This window comes from Haliaeetus albicilla, chromosome 21 (genome assembly GCF_947461875.1).
Source record: "Haliaeetus albicilla chromosome 21, bHalAlb1.1, whole genome shotgun sequence".
In the NCBI taxonomy this organism is placed as follows: Eukaryota; Metazoa; Chordata; class Aves; order Accipitriformes; family Accipitridae; genus Haliaeetus; species Haliaeetus albicilla.
In genome coordinates, this window is record NC_091503.1 from 1,577,882 (window position 1) to 1,595,931 (window position 18,050).

Sequence of the window (18,050 nt, forward strand, 5' to 3'; positions counted from 1 at the left end):
GAAGAAGGGTTTACGTCAGCCCACCATTCCTAGCTTTGTGCCTGGAGCAATACAGCATGTGATAACTACATTTCCATGCGATGTCCCCACACACTGTGCTCCATAACTGTTCCTCTCATGTGGTCTTACAGCTCCTCCTCACAGGCTGGCACTTGGCAATCCCTTGCTGTTACTCCTGTGAGACCCCCCCTGTCAGCATGCTGCTTTTCTGACTACTTTTTCCCTTTGAGCTTTCATTGTGCATGTCCCCTTTCCCTTCCTCCATGGGGAAACCAAGGCTGCTGCTGCTGCTGCCTACATGCACTTTGCTGGTCCCTTGCATCCCCTGCTGCATACAGCCCTTCCCCAGGGAACCCACCCATCATTAACCGGCATCTCTAAAAGTTCTGATAAATCAACTTGAAGAAGGTCAATCAACAGAGGGTATTCTCGGAGATTTACACACTATGTAATCTGAACTGAGAGCAGTAGAAGAATAGAGACACATACGCCAGTGTTGTGGATGTAACATCCTCATACACCACAGATAAGTTACTTCTCTGGAGGTACACGTTTTAAAGGACAAACTGGAAACTACTGCATTTCTCCTCAAGTGAAGAAAGGTTTCCAAAGAGTTTATGATGTAAGAGGTCTTCTCAGAAGATTCCCTCAAACTCAGTTTAATTTCTTGTTCCTTTCAACAGGAGATAGGCCACTGTAGCAACTTTTTAAACCCAACTAACTTTTGGTGCCCCCTACTCTTCCCCCTCCACCAAGCAGCAGGTGGTCACACACAGAACCTTTTTTCTACCCTGGTCTGAGAAGCCGTTTAACCTAGCCCTGCCGCCACTCTTAACCAATCAAAATGGCACTGTTTGCTTATTAACAAGAGCTAGTGTATCTTCCCGTGTAAATGCATGCATTGGAACAATATTCCTTGGCCTGGCTGGTCCCCTTACTAAAGTGAAATGCAGCATGCTGGCAATAAAAATCAAATGCACTCTAATGCTTAACTATTTTTTGTTAGGAATATATCTTAACCATTTATCCCCTTCCAGATTTTCTAATTCAAACAGATGCCAAATAAGACCTTTAATACACTTCCAATACTCCCTCCCCTCTTCAATTTCTCTGCTACAAATGTGTGTAACGTGGTATCAAAAACAAAACAGGAAAACACAGTGAACACCAAAACAAAGTACTCCAAATCCTGCCTCTTTACACCAGTTATGCTCTTTTCACAGGACAATGCACTTTGGGGTGATACATGGAGAGGTTCCTAGCACCGAGAACCGGCCCCCTTGAAGGAGATCTCTCAGCAGTGCCTTTTTTGAACAAAGCTGGTCTCCTGACCTTCTGCAATAAATCACCACATAATCCCCAAAAGATGCAGCTGGAGCTTAACCTGCCAGTTAGACTGACTGTAGCTTTGCCAGTGTTACAGTGAGGCAGAAGTACCTTTTCCAAATCTCAGGCAAAGCAAAGGCATGAGACTTCAAAAACACTCTGTATAACTGACCAGACTTAGAACAACGCTCCTACCGTTGTGCTTGCTGACTGTTTTCCTCCACAAGTGGTTCATCTGAGCAGCAAGCTGACAAAACCTGATTTCTATTTAAGTAAAACACTTGTTCCTTTTAAAATAAATCTGTTTAAAAATACATGTTGAAGCACAAGCTGTGTTTAAACAAAAATAACAGTATTGCCAAGTTTTAATAAACAACATGCTGCATCAATAGGTTTTTTAAAAACGTAATGACTCGAAGAATGTTTACACATTATTCACAGAAAGGGGTAAATCATCTTGTACTGCTGAGGCTATCCCTACAAACATGCCAAAATTCACAGCATAACCTTTCTTTGAACATAGTGAATGCTTGGTAAAAAATACTAATTAAACTGACATGGATGCAGATTTTCAAAAGTATGTAAGAGCAGTTCACAGATGGGATTAATAGATATGTTGAGCAGACCATAAGGAAAACACTTTTTTCTCCCCACACCCCATAGAATTCATCTGGTGCAGCTAAAATACATTTAAATAAAAATTGCAAAAACCTAGGATTTTAAAGGTTGCTTATTAATTGAATTCTAATTTTCACCTATATGTATTCAATCACCACAAATTTAGTGAGCAGAAGGTTGTTAGTTTAGGAATCTGTTTGTATTTACAGTTTAGATCAGCTCTTTGCACTTCTGACATGAGCTCTTTGCATTTGTGAAACTTCAAATGAAATACAGTTCAAACTTGTCGCAGCTCAGACACATGAAGGCTTTTAACATATCAACTACTCAGGCTTCATCTCCACCTAAGAAATCAGCTGCATTGCCATCTCCTTTGACTTTTCTTCCAAAGCTTTATGAAGTGTGAATTTCATCATGACTAAAATGCTGCATGCCTTGCCTTTCTTCAAAAAATTACTCGCTATACTTCACAGTCTCACAGTTTTAGACACTTTGTCACATTTTATCAAGCCCACATATGACATATTTACAGCCCAGATCTGGTATTTCCATTGCCTTGATTTACCCTTCCCATTTTCAAGATTTAGGCTATCACATAAGCCCCCTCTATAAAGTAAAACCAAATAGCAAAATGATTTTGGTAAGGCCCAGGCAGATAGTCCAACCTGTGGACTTCTAATACTGTGGCCATAGCACAACAGCATCTGTGCTGTTCTCCCACCCACAGCGGCGAGCCTGGGGCTACAGCATCAGCACAGAAATAAGTAACAAGACTTAAAACAGCTCTAGCTTGAAACACTTCTGTGCCTTCTCCTTAATCCCTCTATTTATTCTTCCCATTGCTCAGAAACACCTCATCAACCCTTTTCCTGCTTCCCCGATGGCAAGTCATCAAGGTGGCAACTCCCTGTTTTCTCATCCAGTGAGCTGTGATCCTCAAGTGATAGACAGGAGTGCCAGACATGAAACTGGAAGAAATGGTCTCCACAATAGTCCGTACTATAGCAGAGGCTTCTCCTACCTTTAAAGAGTGCTGGCAATGCTTGGATGGCAGAAATTCAGATTTACTAGTTGCTATTTTTTGAATGCTACTTCTTCAGTGATGTATATTTGGGTTGCCTAAGGTGTGTCCCCTCTCAACTGAGTTTTAGTCTGCTGAGTCATTTTAATGTGATTTTGCACTATTTGGCCGATCAAGTTAAAATAACAGAGAATTGCAAGGAGATTAACTCAGCATTTTGGAACTAATGCTGTTTGTCACAGTTAAAATTCCCTTAAGCAGCTCAGTACACCTCTATTTATATTTGTTTATAGGAGAAAAAAAATATTACTCATGATGAGCAAGCATAAACAAAATACCCTCAGGGTACAATTCAAATCATGGTTCTTCCAACTCACTGGCTTATCAAGTTTTAATGATTCCCCAAGGCAATCTGATTTTGCCACGTACAGGAGATAATCAGATAAACATTCAGTAGCGCGAAATAAAATGCAGGGTGTGACAATGTTGTACCACAGACAGGGCTCCCTCTGAATAACTACAGACTCCTAGGGAAGAGGTGACATTCCACCTTTTATCAGCTCTTATAGCTGCAGTGCCTCGCTGCACACAGAGACAACGTTCAGCAGCTTTGCTCACTACAGCTTCCCAGTTACTAGGAAGGCAGGTTTCCTCTGACAGTGGTGTACCTTTACTGCAGGATTTGACAGGAACCATTCAGAGTGTTGATTATTGTAATTAGACCCAAACTCCCTAAAAGTCGTCTTCGTGACAATCAAGGAGAGGGGCCCCATCTTGTGGACGTTTCCTGGAGAGTGTGGCTGTGAAGCTGTAAACCACGGTGCTTTTAATGCAGTGCTGAAAAGCTAGCTATGATAGCAATCTGCATCAGATCTCACCTAAACTAGAGTTATGTCTGGGCCGAGCAGCTAGGGGTTATGCACAGAAAAGGCCTCCTTTCTTTCTCTGGAGTGAAAGCATCCTCCCCTTTCCCACAGGAGTGAGGAATCCGGCCTCAATCCTGCCATTAAACACCTGGAGGAAAGCTTATGGACTGCCTGCAAACTCCTTACCTGCACACTGCGGAGGGGGGATGAGGGCAGAGGGGAATGAACCGGGATGAAGCCAGGGCATCCACCACCACCGAGGTCGACCAACCAAGCCTGGGAACAATTTATTAGGGGCTCCAGAAGCCGTGCCGCATGCTGTGAACAGCAGGAGAGCCTGGATCCCGAGTGTGGCTGGAGACACCCTACACCAGCCCTGACGACCCAGGCTCAGCAGATTTGGAGAAGAGTACAGGCAGGCTTTCACACCTCTTCTATAAAAGCTGTTTACACAACCTGCAGCTGCGTGCCACACAGGCTATCCCACAGCTACTGCGCCCGGCTCGTTAGCTTCATCTAAGGAAGCTCCCCACTGAATGCTGCTTATTTTTAAAAAGCTGCATAGTATTTGGGAAAACAAACAGGAGAACAGCTGCTGCGCATGCGATGTGTGTTTCTAGCCCACTTCAAACAGCTTTTTAACACCAGCAACACAACTGGCATTTTTCAGTTCCGGACAAGCTACAGCAGACGCTGCTTTCCCAGCTCCCTCAAATTTCTGTTTTCCTGATTAGCAAAAGCTTCATCATGCTCACCCCTCCCCTCCTACAAAAATGACGTTATGTATGGTGCTGCCTTCAGAAACCCACAATACTCCGAGTGTTTTTCTGAGGTCGTGAGGGCATACGGGGACAGGAGCGGTACCAAGGGCCTGCAGCTCTCCTTGGGGAACGCTGTAGGATCGGGACCTGCACATTTGGCTACACGAGATACAGCTAGTGACCTGATACGGCCGTCTGGGGACGTGGGCTAACACAGACTCAGGTTATCACGCAGCAAGCACCAGGTCGGCGTGGGGATTTCAGGGGGTCGGAGGGGGTTTGGGGTTGAAGGTGCCTCTACGAATCACCTCATCCAACCTCCTGCTGTGGGCCGGGGCAGCTTCTAAGCTTCCCTGATTGCTGAAGGCTTCACCCTGAGGGGTTCTGGAACCCTCCAGCGAGGGAGTGATAGCATATTTCCATACATTCTGTACGGTATGTCTAAATATTTTGATGGTTTTAATATTTTGTACCAGCCGTGGAAACTGGTTTGCTGCTAGGTGACTGTAAAAGTGAGATTTGGTAAATAATTATTAGAAATCTTATCTTATACTAACACTATGACTGAAACAACAGACAAAAGTATAGCCAAGCAATTAACTAGTAGAGGTAGTTACTCATAAGTTTTGCAGTTCTTTGCTCTTATGACGAGATGTTCCTGTACGCTAGATGAGAACAATGCTGAAACTGACCACATGTGATTGAAGCTGCGTTAAGCTTCAAGATCAAAGAACACGGACAAGAACAAGGACTTCAAGGACAGCCAACAGAATCTCAAATGGGTTGGTAGTCGCAAAAGCAGTCCTTCAACTCAAAGGGATCCTTCATTGCGCATGATCGGATGTAGGCAGTCCTGAAATAATCAGTTGCAATCATTTTTATGCATATGTATACTAATCTGATTAATATGCAACTAGTTATTCTATATAACCTGTTAGTGCTAAAGCTGTGGCATGCACGCGAGATGGAACCGTGCACCCAGCGCTGCAATAAAGAACGCCTTCTTCCTAAAACTCCAAAACGAGTCTTGGAGAGTTTCTTCAACCGGCTTTTCAGTATCAGGAGATCCCACCGCTTCCCAGGGCAGGCTGCTCCAGAGCTTGGCTGTGAAACATCCTCCCTGCCTCCCAGCTCGGCGCTTCCCCTCACGCCGGCCGCCTCCTCCACCGACCCCGCGGAGGGCGAAGGCGGCGGCAGCCCGAGGTCCCCTCAGCGCGGCCCCCGGCCCGGCCGCCCCGAGCGCCCGGCCCTGCAGCCGCCGGCCCGCCCCGCTCCCCGCTTTCCCGCCTCTTTCTCCTCAGGAGGGACCCAAGCCGCGCTCCCGCCTGCCTGGCCCCTGAGGGGGGCAGCCCTTACCGCTCGCCCCGGCGGCCGGGATCCGGGACGAGGAGGGCTCCCCCCGCCGGGTGAACAGCTCAGGGGTGGCTCTGGAGGGACCGGGCCCCGCTCCCAGAGCTTCGGGCGATAACGGCGGGCGGCTGGGAGCCGGGGGGGGGGCTGCCCCGGCCTCGGGTGGAAAAGTGTGTGTGTGGAGGGGGGATTGGCAACACTTAATGAGAAGAGAATCGTTGAGGTTGGAAAAGACCTCTAAGATCATCGAGTCCAACCGTCAACCCAACACCACCATGCCCGCTAAACCGTGTCCTGAAGTGCCACGTCTACACATTTTTTGAACACCTCCAGGGATGGTGACTCCACCACATCCCTGGGCAGCCTGTTCCAGTGCCTGACAACCCTTTCGGTGAAGAAATTTTTCCTAATATCCAACCTAAACCTCCCTTGGTGCAACTTGAGGCCATTTCCTCTCGTCCTATCACTAGTTACTTGACAGAAGAGACCAACCCCCACCTCACTACACCCTCCTTTCAGGTAGTTGCAGAGAGCGATCAGGTCTCCCCTCAGCCTCCTTTTCTCCAGACTAAACAACCCCAGTTCCCTCAGCCGCTCCTCATAAGACTTGTGCTTCAGACCCTTCACCAGCTCCCTTGCCCTTCTCCGGACACACTCCAGCCCCTCCATGTCTTTCCTGCAGTGAGAGGCCCAAAACCGAACACGGTACTCGAGGTGTCACCTCACCAGTGCCGAGTACTGGGGGACAATCCCTGTCCTGCTCCTGCTGGCCACACTATTTCTTCTACAAGCCAGGATGCCGTTGGCCTTCTTGGCCACCTGGGCACACTGCTGGCTCATATTCAGCCGGCTGTCGACCAGCCCTTCTCCAGGTCCCCCCAGTACCGCCTGAAACCTGGTCTAGAGTCCCAAAGCATATCCAGGGAGATACTTAAAAACCACATACATGTTATTTTTCTTTTATCCTTCTGTCGCGGTGTTGGAGGAAATTTATTTCAGCAGGTCGGCGCTTGGTTGCGGAGCTGCCGTGGCCAGCTTGGCAGAAGCGTGGCACCCCAGCAAGAAGGTCAGCCATGGGAGATACCCCTGTGCTCACAACAGGACAGCTCTCTTGGCTGTAACACAACGCTTACAGTTTCAAGTTTCATTCTCTCTAACTACGAGCATCCTCCATCAACATGTCTACAGCCATACCTCCATTGATACAGCCGCCCAAAAGGCAAAGACAGATGTGCTGATGCCCAGGCAGGTGCTGACCGGCAGGCCAGATTGCTGAGCATCATGCGGTTTGGCCGGTGCCTCTGATTTCGTGACACCTCTCCTCACAGCAGTATTGTTTAACATACTCTGTCTGTTGAGGCACATGGACAACCCTGACCCTATAGTTACTCCAATAGGATAGCAATGTGTGAAACTGCCAAACATTCCTGCTGGCAAAGGGAAAGTAATATCCATGCAGAGAGCTAGGCTTGATTTATGGGTACATTGACAGGGTGAGAAACTGAGAGTTGCTGTAGAAAATAAAAAGGGACGTGGGTCCCTTAGAGGATTTCTGAGTAAACGCAAGCTGCCAAGTCATTACCAAGGCAATGAAATAAAAAAAAATACAAAAAAAAAAAAAGGTCAGCAGGTCAACAAAACTGGGGCCAGTGCAGTAAGAGTAAACAGGGATGTTTATTGTTGTTTATACGTTGTGTACTTGGGAGGAGATAAGGGGGGTATAGGGGAAGAACTTGAGAGAGGAACAAGGGGTATAATGTAAAGCAAACAATATAATCAGGACTGAGCGTGGGTACCTGTTTGTCAGCCCTGTGCCTGATCACCACAGTTTGGACCAGGACAATAAACCCACTGTTTCCACAGCATTCGTGCCTGGGTTACTTCCGCAGCCAGGAGGGACTGGTTACATTTTTCCCTGATGTTGATGAAGGAATACTAGAAGTGCCCTCCTTAGCATTGCCAAGGGAATACCTGGAGGTTGCCACCTAAAGACATCATTCCTTCCTAACTCCTTAACATAGCCAAGTGTTTGTTTCACACCTGGGAAATTCTGCTCAGTACAGCAGTATATCTGAGACAAATGCCCTGTAGTTAATAAAAAAAAAGTCTGTATGTAAAACCAGGGTATTTCCATGTTAACACCTATGACCACCAATCATCATACCAAAACAAAGCATGAAGCTACTCAGGTAAAGTCACGATGAAGTCATGCTCGCTAGCAAAGACAAATGGATAAACAGTATCGTTACTATTGATGTCATAATGCAGAAAAATGAAGCAAATACAAAGCAAGATAAATTCAAGCAACTTTTTAATGCCTAATTGTCCTTTAGTCCAGCTTTGATTTCACAATCGTGTAAAAAAATAATTAAGAACTTTAAATTAAAATGTTCCTCTTTCTGTTCGTGACAGTTTTCAAAACCAGATAGTTCTCCCTTCACTGTTTTCTTCTCTCAAATCAAACACTGATATTGAAGCCTAGTATTACTTTATGCTTTTGTCAAATAAACATTTTGAGCCAATCAATCATATCCTTTCTAGCTTCTTCAATATAAGGTTTATCATCAGGTTTCATATCTTCTGGCTTCAGTTGTGCAAACCCATGCACTTGTCCAGGATAAACTTTAATTTTATATGCAACTTTACAGTACTGTTTCAACTTCTCCTCCAATAAGGTGATCTGTAAAAGAAAGAGTTTTTCCATTATGTTATGGGTTTTTTCTATTACATTTGCCAAACTTGCTCTTTCTCCTATCTCTACACCTTTGTCTTTTCTCCACTGTCACACTTGAAGCAGGTTCTGTGGCTCAAGAGATGAGAAAACCCCTCTTTGGAATATAAGACTGAAACATTTTCTAAAAGTATGGGTGAGTCTAAGAACCTCAACATTTACTGCAAAGATGGTTTGGTAAATCTTATTGCCATAAAGGAACAGGTCCATTTCTATTCAGAGACGTAGGCTTGTAACCTAATTTTAAGCTCTGATCTTGAGATAACATATTCCGTAAACCTCAGTGACTCTCAGTCCAAAATATTTTGATAAGCTTAGTAACAGAGTTTAAGAAAACAGAGGGGTTTTTTTAGTTTACTGTATAACAAAAAGACACTGCTCCTGCACAATCTTTTGGTGATAGGTACACACATGCTTGCACCCAGAGAGTACTAACCATATGATTATATACAAGTGTAGACACATTTTTGTGCACATTTCCATTAAAAAGTCAGAAAATGGGAGGATGAACACTTATTTTGCCCCTGCAAGCTCAATTCTACCCATCGTGCTGATTAGAGTCAGTACTGTAATTTATTTCATGTTCACTCCCCCCCCCCCCCCCCGAGCTCTTTAATGCTCAGTGCAGAAAACAATGTATTTGACGATTTGGGGTTTTTTTAATGCAAGAATTTTTCTTACACAGTCTGAACAGGTAGCTCAGAAAGAAAGCTTCAGGACAAAAAGGTATAGTTTCAGTGTGTAACACATGATGGAAAAAAAATGTATTTATGAAAATTGTGCTCCTGGGAAAAAGACACTTTCACCATAAAAAGGGGACAGGGAGTGAAGGATTTGTTTTCCTGTGCAGAAGAGACACATATTTGAGGTACAGATCAACATACTGAATTACAGTTCAAAGTAAATACCATCTGGCTTCTGCATTCCCAGAGCACGCTGCCAGTTCCCCAGTTAGACCCTACTCCTTCACAACCGACTGTGCTAGAGGTGGTATGCTATCCTTGTCACTGAGGAGAAAGAATTTATGCACAGAAGAGGGCACCAGTTTCCTACCCAGATATATTTATCCAACCTCTCAGATAGACTTACAACAGGGGTTATATCAGAACATAGCTAGCAGCCAGGAGTCAAGAGTGTCCACAAGCTGTCATCATCTCAGTTAAAATTCACGCCCACTCTTCTGACACAATTAATTTTGTCATCTCATACCAAAATCAGTCATTGGTCCACATCATCAGAAAGTTCAGTTACTAAGCTGAAATTACTTTTTTTCCATTCAGTGTCCAAATTTTCAATGGTTTAACTACCTGTTCTCTCATCCATAGCATTAGTATCCCAGTTTTTGAGATGTTTGACTCATACCAGTTGGATGTCCCTGCCCAATTTCACACTCTGCTTGTCCAGCCACTCAGAGACCAACAACTGCTCTTTACTGCATTTCTTACCTCAAAAAAGAAGCTTTGAATAACCTAAGCAAGGTATGGGAGAAACTGAAATATAAGCAAAACAATCCAGCCTGTCTGATTTTTCTTATCTGAAAATGGTTTCTAACAAGCTAGGATTTCTGTGTGGGATGAAAGAACTATGGGAAAAGAAGAATTTCCAATAAAACAGCTTACCTGGTTGTAAGAAATTGTGTGGTCTTTCTCACCAAAAATGAAAAATGTGGGATTTAGTAAATTGTATCTTTCTTCAGAGTCCCTAATTATTCCTACAATGTTTTTGAGAAACAGTCTGTTAGTGAGGTTAACGTTCTTGCAAGATAAATGGCAAATTAAAAGACAAAATTTCTATTTAGGTTTACTCATTATGTGCATTTTTTAGATCAGGACAGTTTCTATTCGGATGGAGAAAAAAAGCATTTGGAAAATATACTTCCCCACTCTCCAAGCACTAAAAAAGATTAGAAAATTACTGTGCAAACGGAAACATTTTTTTTTCTGGTTCACGGCATTCTTAAATGCTTATACCAATATAGCATATTGCTGAAATAACCATAATTAAAATCTGCAACTCACCTTTGAGTCAAGCATTTACAGAAATTCTTACAAAGCAATAACTAGAGTTACAAACTATGCGTAGTCATGTGAGCCCATGTAAGTTTTCATGTGTTCTACACTACCATAGAGGGACACCCCAGCGGTTAATTGAGGATTTTTCAGCATCAAGTGATGTACTGCCATTCCACCCCAGGAAAACCCAACGATACCAATCTTCTTTGCACCGCATTGTTCCTTTAGATACTTCAAGACAACATCAGCTTCCCTAAGACATATAAACAAAAGTAAACTAAGGAATCTATTGCAGAATCAATACTTGACAATTTAAGTAGTAAATTAAAAGAGATACATGAATTTTTCTGCATCTACACCCCCAATCATTTAAAACAGAGAATACTTAAAAAACACATTTCAGCCCAGAGCAGTGGCTTCTATTCTTAAATGGGAGTTAACAACCCTGGTCCTAGTTTAGGAAAGTACAGGTGTAGGTACTTAAATACTTACCTGAAGAGTGACCTGCTCCTTTGTTTTCAAAAGAAGCAAATTTTTAATTGAATCACTTTGTCTAGGACAGGACAACTAAAGACAAGACATATCTGCAAGTAGAACAACATCTTGCATTATGGATTGTAGGAATAGATAAGCTTCACTGTGCTATCTCTCCAGAGTCTACCTATTTAGATAAAGATTTATCTTGAGTATGTCATTCCTGTTGCATGAGTTAATATTAAAATATCCTACCAAGCCCACATGCAATAATACTATACTAGTAGCAATTACTCAAAATTAAACCATCAGTAACTATAATGTTTAAAAAACCAGGTATTGCATAAGGTATAATGCAAAAAATATGCAAATTGGTTTTAATGTAGGCCAGAGCAGGTAATTTTTTTTTTAATTGCTAACTCCTTAGGTCTCAATAGTTTTATCTTTTTTATTATCTACCAAGTTTAAAATTAATTTTAAATGCAGACTGCATATACTAATAACTATATTTTGAAATATTATGCACATTAGTACAGTCGTCACAGGTTTGCTTAGGCTGACAAAAAAGCAGTACGAGCGTGACACAATCAGGAGATTGTCTCCTAGGCCTGTAGCGTGTGCGCTGTGAATGGATGAGCTCTCTCAGATTTGATTTGTTTGGAAGGGTATTAAGTCATGGGTGTGTTTCATTCTTTGTGCTCTGAAAGAGCGATGGATCTGACCTTGAGGGCAGCTACAAGCCAACCCCCAAAAGATAGCACAGGCATGTCCTTGAGCGCTTAATTGTTTAAGACAGTGCCCACATATCTGCTCACTCTTTGGAGTAGGATTTTTTACAGGTGTGTTAGTCATTTGTCTTTTCAAAAAATTCAGTCACAGCTTCTGCAACTATATGGTCAAAAGCTTTGCTGAGAGATGTTGAAGTTAGCCTGTGACCACTGGGATCTCTTGAAAGGTTCAGAAGAATACTTGTGGCTTACAAGACGATAGCTGAGTAATAGGGTGTCACTGCCTCACTATCATCTTCTGAAGTTTTAGGCTGTGGTGATAGATGCTGAAGAAACAGCCTCCCATAATTCAGGGAAACCTTGTTACAGGCGCTGCTGGGCTCTACAGATAGTGGGCCCTCTATTTCACATTGAGAAAAACAGTATCGTTGATCAGATATATCTTAGGTTTTGGGCAGTCTTGCAAAGCTTGATCTGGTGCTGCTCAGGAGAATATCATCTGCACCTATCATTATCTACAAGGCAGAAAGCAAGATGGGCAAGTGACACCTGGCAGATAACATGAGCAGTTGTGGAGGAGTTTTCCTCCTTATCTTGAGGAACTGGAGGCAGAGTCAGCACTTGTGGGTGAGAGTGCTGAGTATTTTATAGCCTGCGAAACACTGGCTATGAGCCTCTGCAGTCAGTATGATATAGTTAGAAGAGGGGCCAGGAAAACAAGATGGAGACAATAAGCAGAGGGCTGGATGGAGCAGATGGTCCTTTCCAAATCCCAGCCAAGATAGTGCCCAGAACCACAGCAGAACCTCCCAGAATAAGCAATTGTGTGCCACCTTTAACATTTCATATAAATTCCTCTCATTTGCTAGACACTCTTTAAAGTTCAAGTACAAAAATGCATCTTACTTGTCTACTTTCATAGGATCATGATCTTTCATCCAGTCAGCAAAGTCAGCCCAGTGATCAGTAGTTTTCCAGGGGTCTGTTCCCTTGAAGAAGTCTGGGCAGATGGTTCTGTGTGAGACATGGAATCAAGTCAACTTTCACATCCAGGTGGGGAGAATCTGTGAATGTCTAAATGGCTCCTAATGATTTGTCTACTCCAGAGTACACATCTACATGGTTACTACCTGAATCATATTCTACTTATCCTGTTCTGGCAATCAGCAGAGCTAAAAGTGTATGTCTTTCTATGAAAAAAAAAAATACAACCCACAAATAAACTCTCATTATTTCCTTAGACATACTTAATACAAAAGTAAAGGGATTAAGCAGCCCTCCTGATTCTATGTAAACACATATATATCTCTTCGCTAGTAAAATCTAAAGCAACTGTTCAAAAGGTTTGGTTCTGAAAAGCTTATACAACTTAAAGATACATACCAACATTTATCTTTTAATCACCCACACTGCCACGTAAGCACAAACACTGGCACTTTGTGACTCTCCTTGTGGCCTTGTGCTCAGGTAGCCATTTTTCATGGGTCAATTTTAGTGGCTTTGATGGCCTCATGGACACATTTTGTCCCTTTGCGTTTTTACTTGCTTAGAGCGAAATGGTATAGTTGCCCTATGTGTATGGGAAACACCATACGGCGTGCTTAGCTTTGGGCCTCGTGATCTATCAATGCATTTAAGAGGAAGATATGAAAGACAGTCGCTTACATGTATCCATGACCTGCAATCAAATCGACTATGTATCTAATGTCTGGGAACAGCCATCCAAATATGTCATGAATCACAATCACAGCTTTGTCTGTGAAAAAAGATGGTCTACAAACATATGCATTGATGTGCTCAATTTGTACTTCATGTCCAAGGCATCCATAAGGAGATCTTTCTCCAGTACCATATAGAAAAGGATCAGCCATTTGGAAACCTAAAAAAAAAAGAAAAAAAAAAGAGAGCAAGGAAGTCAACACAATTTGTTAACACAAATTATTAAGGGCAAATAAAGGCAAATACAATATGCAGAAAGTAGCTTGATAACTTCTGTAAGTAACATTGACATCCTTGTCTGAAAGGAGAAAGTAGAAAAAAAGCAAAAGCAATGTTCCAGTGCCGAATGTCTCTTAGTCAGTTATGTGTCACTAAGCCGAGAATGAAGAGAAATACCAAACGCAAAGTTATAAAATTACAGACAACCTGCACATGTAGGTCCTGACTCTTACATTTGTTTTGGTCCCGTGCCACTCTGTCAGCATTGGTGTGAAGCAGTATGGCTTAAAGATGTCACTCTCTCCCCAGGTGTGGGGCCGTTATGCATGTCTTCATGGGGAATCCCGTGCTGGTTTCTCTGAATTAGGTGATGGGTGAGGACCACAGCACTCAACTGTTACAGAAAAGTACAGTGTTCAGTGCTTCTCTCAGTGCTGGCGCCTGCGAACTAACCTGCGATTTCAGTAGCAGCACGACAGCTGTTCTGGGAGCCCATGTATAGGGCACAATCAGTGAAGGACTGCAGTACAGATTTGTAAATTAAGATTCCAATGCCTTGGGCCCTTATGCCCTGGAAAGGGATTGCAAGAAAACAAGCAGATATGCAAATCTCATTCAAAATATGTGAGACTACTTGGTTTTGTCCCATCTCCAAAAATAGCAATTACAGACAACGTAGCTCCGCTAGGGAGATTGAAGTCAAAAGTTGTTCTGACTTCCTGTGTCAGGAGCTTGGAATGGACTCTGTGCAAAAAGTAGAACGTGATCCTGTAATTAAAAGTAGTGTTATAATGCATCTATACTAGGAATCCAATTAAGACTGCAGGGGCAGTGTTAATAGTAGCATTTCCTTGTCATCTGCTGACTTTGAAACTGTCCTTGGGGATGCAGTACACACACCTGCGTATACATTATGACTGTCTCTGCTTCATCATTTCTACATCAGACTATTACTTCTGTTTGAGTTGTAACACATACTTCAGAAAGCTGTTTAGTCATCATGGAAGAATGGCAAATTCTGGTAAAAATGTATACCTTCCTCAGCTCTCCATTAGCCACAGCAGTGGAGAACTGAGTAATGGGAAATCTCACCGGGGCAACATGGACACATTTGGAACCATGGTGCAGTCAGACTGAAGAACAGAGAGTCGATGCCGCAGAGACTTACCACTTGCTTGTGCCTACACAGCACTTCCCAGCTTGCGTGATTAACACAGGCTCAATAACAGCATCCAAATTTTATATGCATTTAGACTGCCTTATACCCAAGATAATCAGCCTTCCCGATGTACAGCGCAGACACTGTTCTTCCTCATCCCAACCCTGGGGCTGCTGTCACCAGATCTGGCAGGGCCAGCACTGAGTTTGAGCAAATATGCTTGGTTAAAACCATAACCCCTGGCTGGTAGAGTGGGGTGTAGAGGTACAGGAACCGGGTGAACATAGCTTTACTGCTAGAATCAAGCTGCTTCAGAAATAGCCATGAGGTGGATGATCTCACATCGTTAGTAATCCCCTGTGCTGATAACTGAGAGCTGATTACATTTGTTAATTGTTCTCCCACCTTTCTCAACATCTGAATGTCAGGGTTGGTACTAGGAAGCATAAAGTAGCCTGATCTTCAGGACTAAAACCTCCGTTGCTTTGCCATCGTATGAAAGTGGAAGTTGTAACACACATGGGAGAGTATCTCTTAGTTTAAGCTCCCCAAAATAGGCCTGAAAATGCTTGAGAGATGTCTGTTCATGCAAAAGTGCTCCCTACCTCTTTTTTTTTAGCCTAAGATGAATGAGCTTGTTGAAGTGCAAGAGACTGCCTGGAGAACTCACAGGCACTCCCAAAGACAGCTAACACTACTGGCTTCTGAGATGGCAGCCACGATCTTACTCCACTAACGTCTTTTGTTCGGAAGGGCACAACCTATGGTGTCCCCTTCAAGGAGGCAGTGTTTAGGAGGCATTAAGTTTTGCAATAGTTGTGAAACAACGTACTCCTTATCTGTTGGTTGCTCCCCAGAAATCGTTTCTTTAGCCTATCTTGATTGATGCCTAGCCAGCTGGCTCTCCTCCAGGCACCAGGCTGCGGAGAACCTTAGTAATCGGCAGCCACACCTGAACTGCTTAGAAGTCTTTGATGGGATCCTGTTCAGTCAGAAGCTTTATTTGTTCCCACCCGCTTTGTCCCACGCAACACGGTGTGGCGAAGCAACAAGCCAGGATATTTCCTACCTGTCCTGTCTCACCTCATTCCCTCTTCCCACCAGTTTCAGCCATTACACTTTTCCTTTTCCTGCTTTCCCTGTGGCACGGTTCCAAGCAGGCAGCATCTTGCCTTTATGCCCCGCTCCTCATCGCTAAGCTCCAGCACAGAGGAGATGCGGAGCCTGGTGGGAAGCTACGAACAGGGGAAAAACTGACTGCTGCGAACAGGGAAAAAAGACTCATATCCATGAGTCTGCTGTTATCCTTCTGCTCGTTAAGAGAAGGCCTTCTTATAGTTTCTCCTCCTCACCAGTGGTCCTGCTCTTCCTCGGGTGTCTTGACACCACTCAGCTTTTGTGCAAGTAACATAAAAACTGAGGAGAATTATTTACTATTATCACAAGGCAAAGGTGGGCTCCCTTGGGTGGTCGGACAGACGCAAACAACTACATTTTTAGGGAGCAACAAATCACATGGTTAAATCCTGCTGAGTCTTAAGTTTTCAATAGGAAAAAACAAGCCCCTATTGGAAGGTGAGGCTGAAAATCTTTAAAAAACAATCAGATAAAAACAGGGGCAAAGATAGTCCTAAGGATAATCCCCACTTCTCAGAAAGTGAGTGTGAGCACGTGATCTCAAAGTGTTGTGCTGTTTGGCAGGACCTTGAACTAGTGATGCCAAGATGTGACATCTCTGCCCTTTTCCTGGGTCCAGTGATAATATTTTAAATGTCAGCAGTAATTTATTTCAATCGTAAGTGCTCCAATGGACGAAACAAGGATAAGAATGGGAATTTATTACCATAAGGGAAAAAGAAATTATTATGGTCCTTTAATGTGGTCTTGCTACTGATGGACATAAAATGGTTACCAGTGTCTTCAGAACTGTTGCTGTGCCACAGCTTGCAGCAAGGACTCAAAATAAAATCCAGTCTTCCCCAAAGTTGGCACCCTTTATCTTCACCTTATCTGCTCCCTAATGCTTGTCTTTGTGCATTTTTTTACTGAAACCAAAATAAAAGTCTCTCTCTAGAGGAGTGGAATTTGCTGAATGTTTCGTGCCTTTTCAAAGAGCTGCATCTAATTGCTTAGCAAATTCAGATTTCTCCCTTTCAGCACAGTTAAAAGTAGTTAGCCTTTCTCTGCTGCCAACTCAGCCTTTGTGGACCAGTTTGCCATCACATACCTGGAGTACAGGATCCTGTTTTATCCCAGCTCGCTGCTTCTGCTCAGTGAGATGCCAGCTAGATTCCTCTAAACACGAAAAGAAGAAAACCCGTTCTGCTGACAGCTTTGCTCCTGCTGCTGCCCATCCAGTTTCCAGGTGCTCTTCAACTCAGACTCAACTGCAGGCTTTGGGACTGGGAGGTGAGGAGGAGAGGCTTAGCACAGGAGTCATCCCAACCGGAACGGGTGGGGACAGATCACGCAGAGCAGCAGGGTGCAGCAGGCTCCATCCACATCAGTTGCCTCTTACTCTACCTTTTATTTATATATTTTTTAAGGAGTTTAGAAAGCAAGATGCACACAAACACTATACTGCACTTTTTTTTTTCCTCCCTCTCTCTAAGTATGTGTAATTCCTAACAAAGCAGTATAGAAAAGTTGCAACGAGGCTGCTGAGTCTTATTATCAGCACACTTCAGTCTTCTGGGAAAATTTCCCTTCCAGACCAGTGCACTACAAAGCAAATGATGTGTGTGATGCAGCCATTTAAGACACTGCAGAATCTTTAGCCCTCAGCATTTATAGCTGAGACATTTAGCATCAGTGGTGCATTTGCTGATGCATTGTTAAATTCAGAGATGCATTTTCTTACAGTATATTCATTCACTTTTATTGTCCATCATAAATTTCTTTAATGGAATTAGTGCCGAATTAAGATGAATCTGCCCTAGCAAACTTGCAGCATAAAAATATTATGGAATTCTCCCTAGCACACAGATTAAACACAGCCACACCCACAAGTATTCCCAACAAGTCCAAAAGTGTTCCAGGTTATTTTTGATTAGACTTGCTTTCAAC

General features: G+C 43.4%; 1 protein-coding gene across 4 annotated transcripts; it reads right to left on the reverse strand.

Moving 5' to 3' along the window:
* Window positions 1-8,236: 8,236 nt before the first annotated feature.
* LOC104322405 (carboxymethylenebutenolidase homolog) lies at window positions 8,237-17,454 on the reverse strand. Of its 4 annotated transcripts, none has more exons than XM_069808810.1 (7): window positions 17,212-17,454; window positions 13,553-13,766; window positions 12,794-12,901; window positions 11,178-11,195; window positions 10,883-10,938; window positions 10,293-10,384; window positions 8,237-8,622 (listed from the first exon to the last, which is right to left on the reverse strand). In XM_069808810.1, the coding sequence occupies exons 2-7, from the start codon at window positions 13,756-13,758 to the stop codon at window positions 8,443-8,445; spliced, it is 660 nt and encodes a 219-aa protein (XP_069664911.1). In that variant the 5' UTR covers window positions 13,759-13,766; window positions 17,212-17,454; the 3' UTR covers window positions 8,237-8,442. The 4 variants fall into 4 exon arrangements, with proteins under 4 accessions (XP_069664911.1, XP_069664910.1, XP_069664912.1 ...); XM_069808809.1 differs by having other exon boundaries at window positions 10,796-10,938; XM_069808811.1 differs by lacking the exon at window positions 11,178-11,195.
* Window positions 17,455-18,050: the final 596 nt, after the last annotated feature.

What these genes read in the sequence shown, in the direction of transcription:
- LOC104322405 (XM_069808809.1), bottom strand. Translation starts at nt 13,758, where the DNA reads ATGGCTGATCCTTTTCTATATGGTACTGGAGAAAGATCTCCTTATGGA. An exon ending in ATTGCAGGTCATGGATACAT is followed by an intron (nt 12,902 to 13,552) that starts GTAAGCGACTGT and finishes TGTCTCACACAG; the next exon opens with AACCATCTGCCCAGACTTCT. An exon ending in ACACAATTTCTTACAACCAG is followed by an intron (nt 8,623 to 10,292) that starts GTAAGCTGTTTT and finishes TTTCTTTTACAG; the next exon opens with ATCACCTTATTGGAGGAGAA.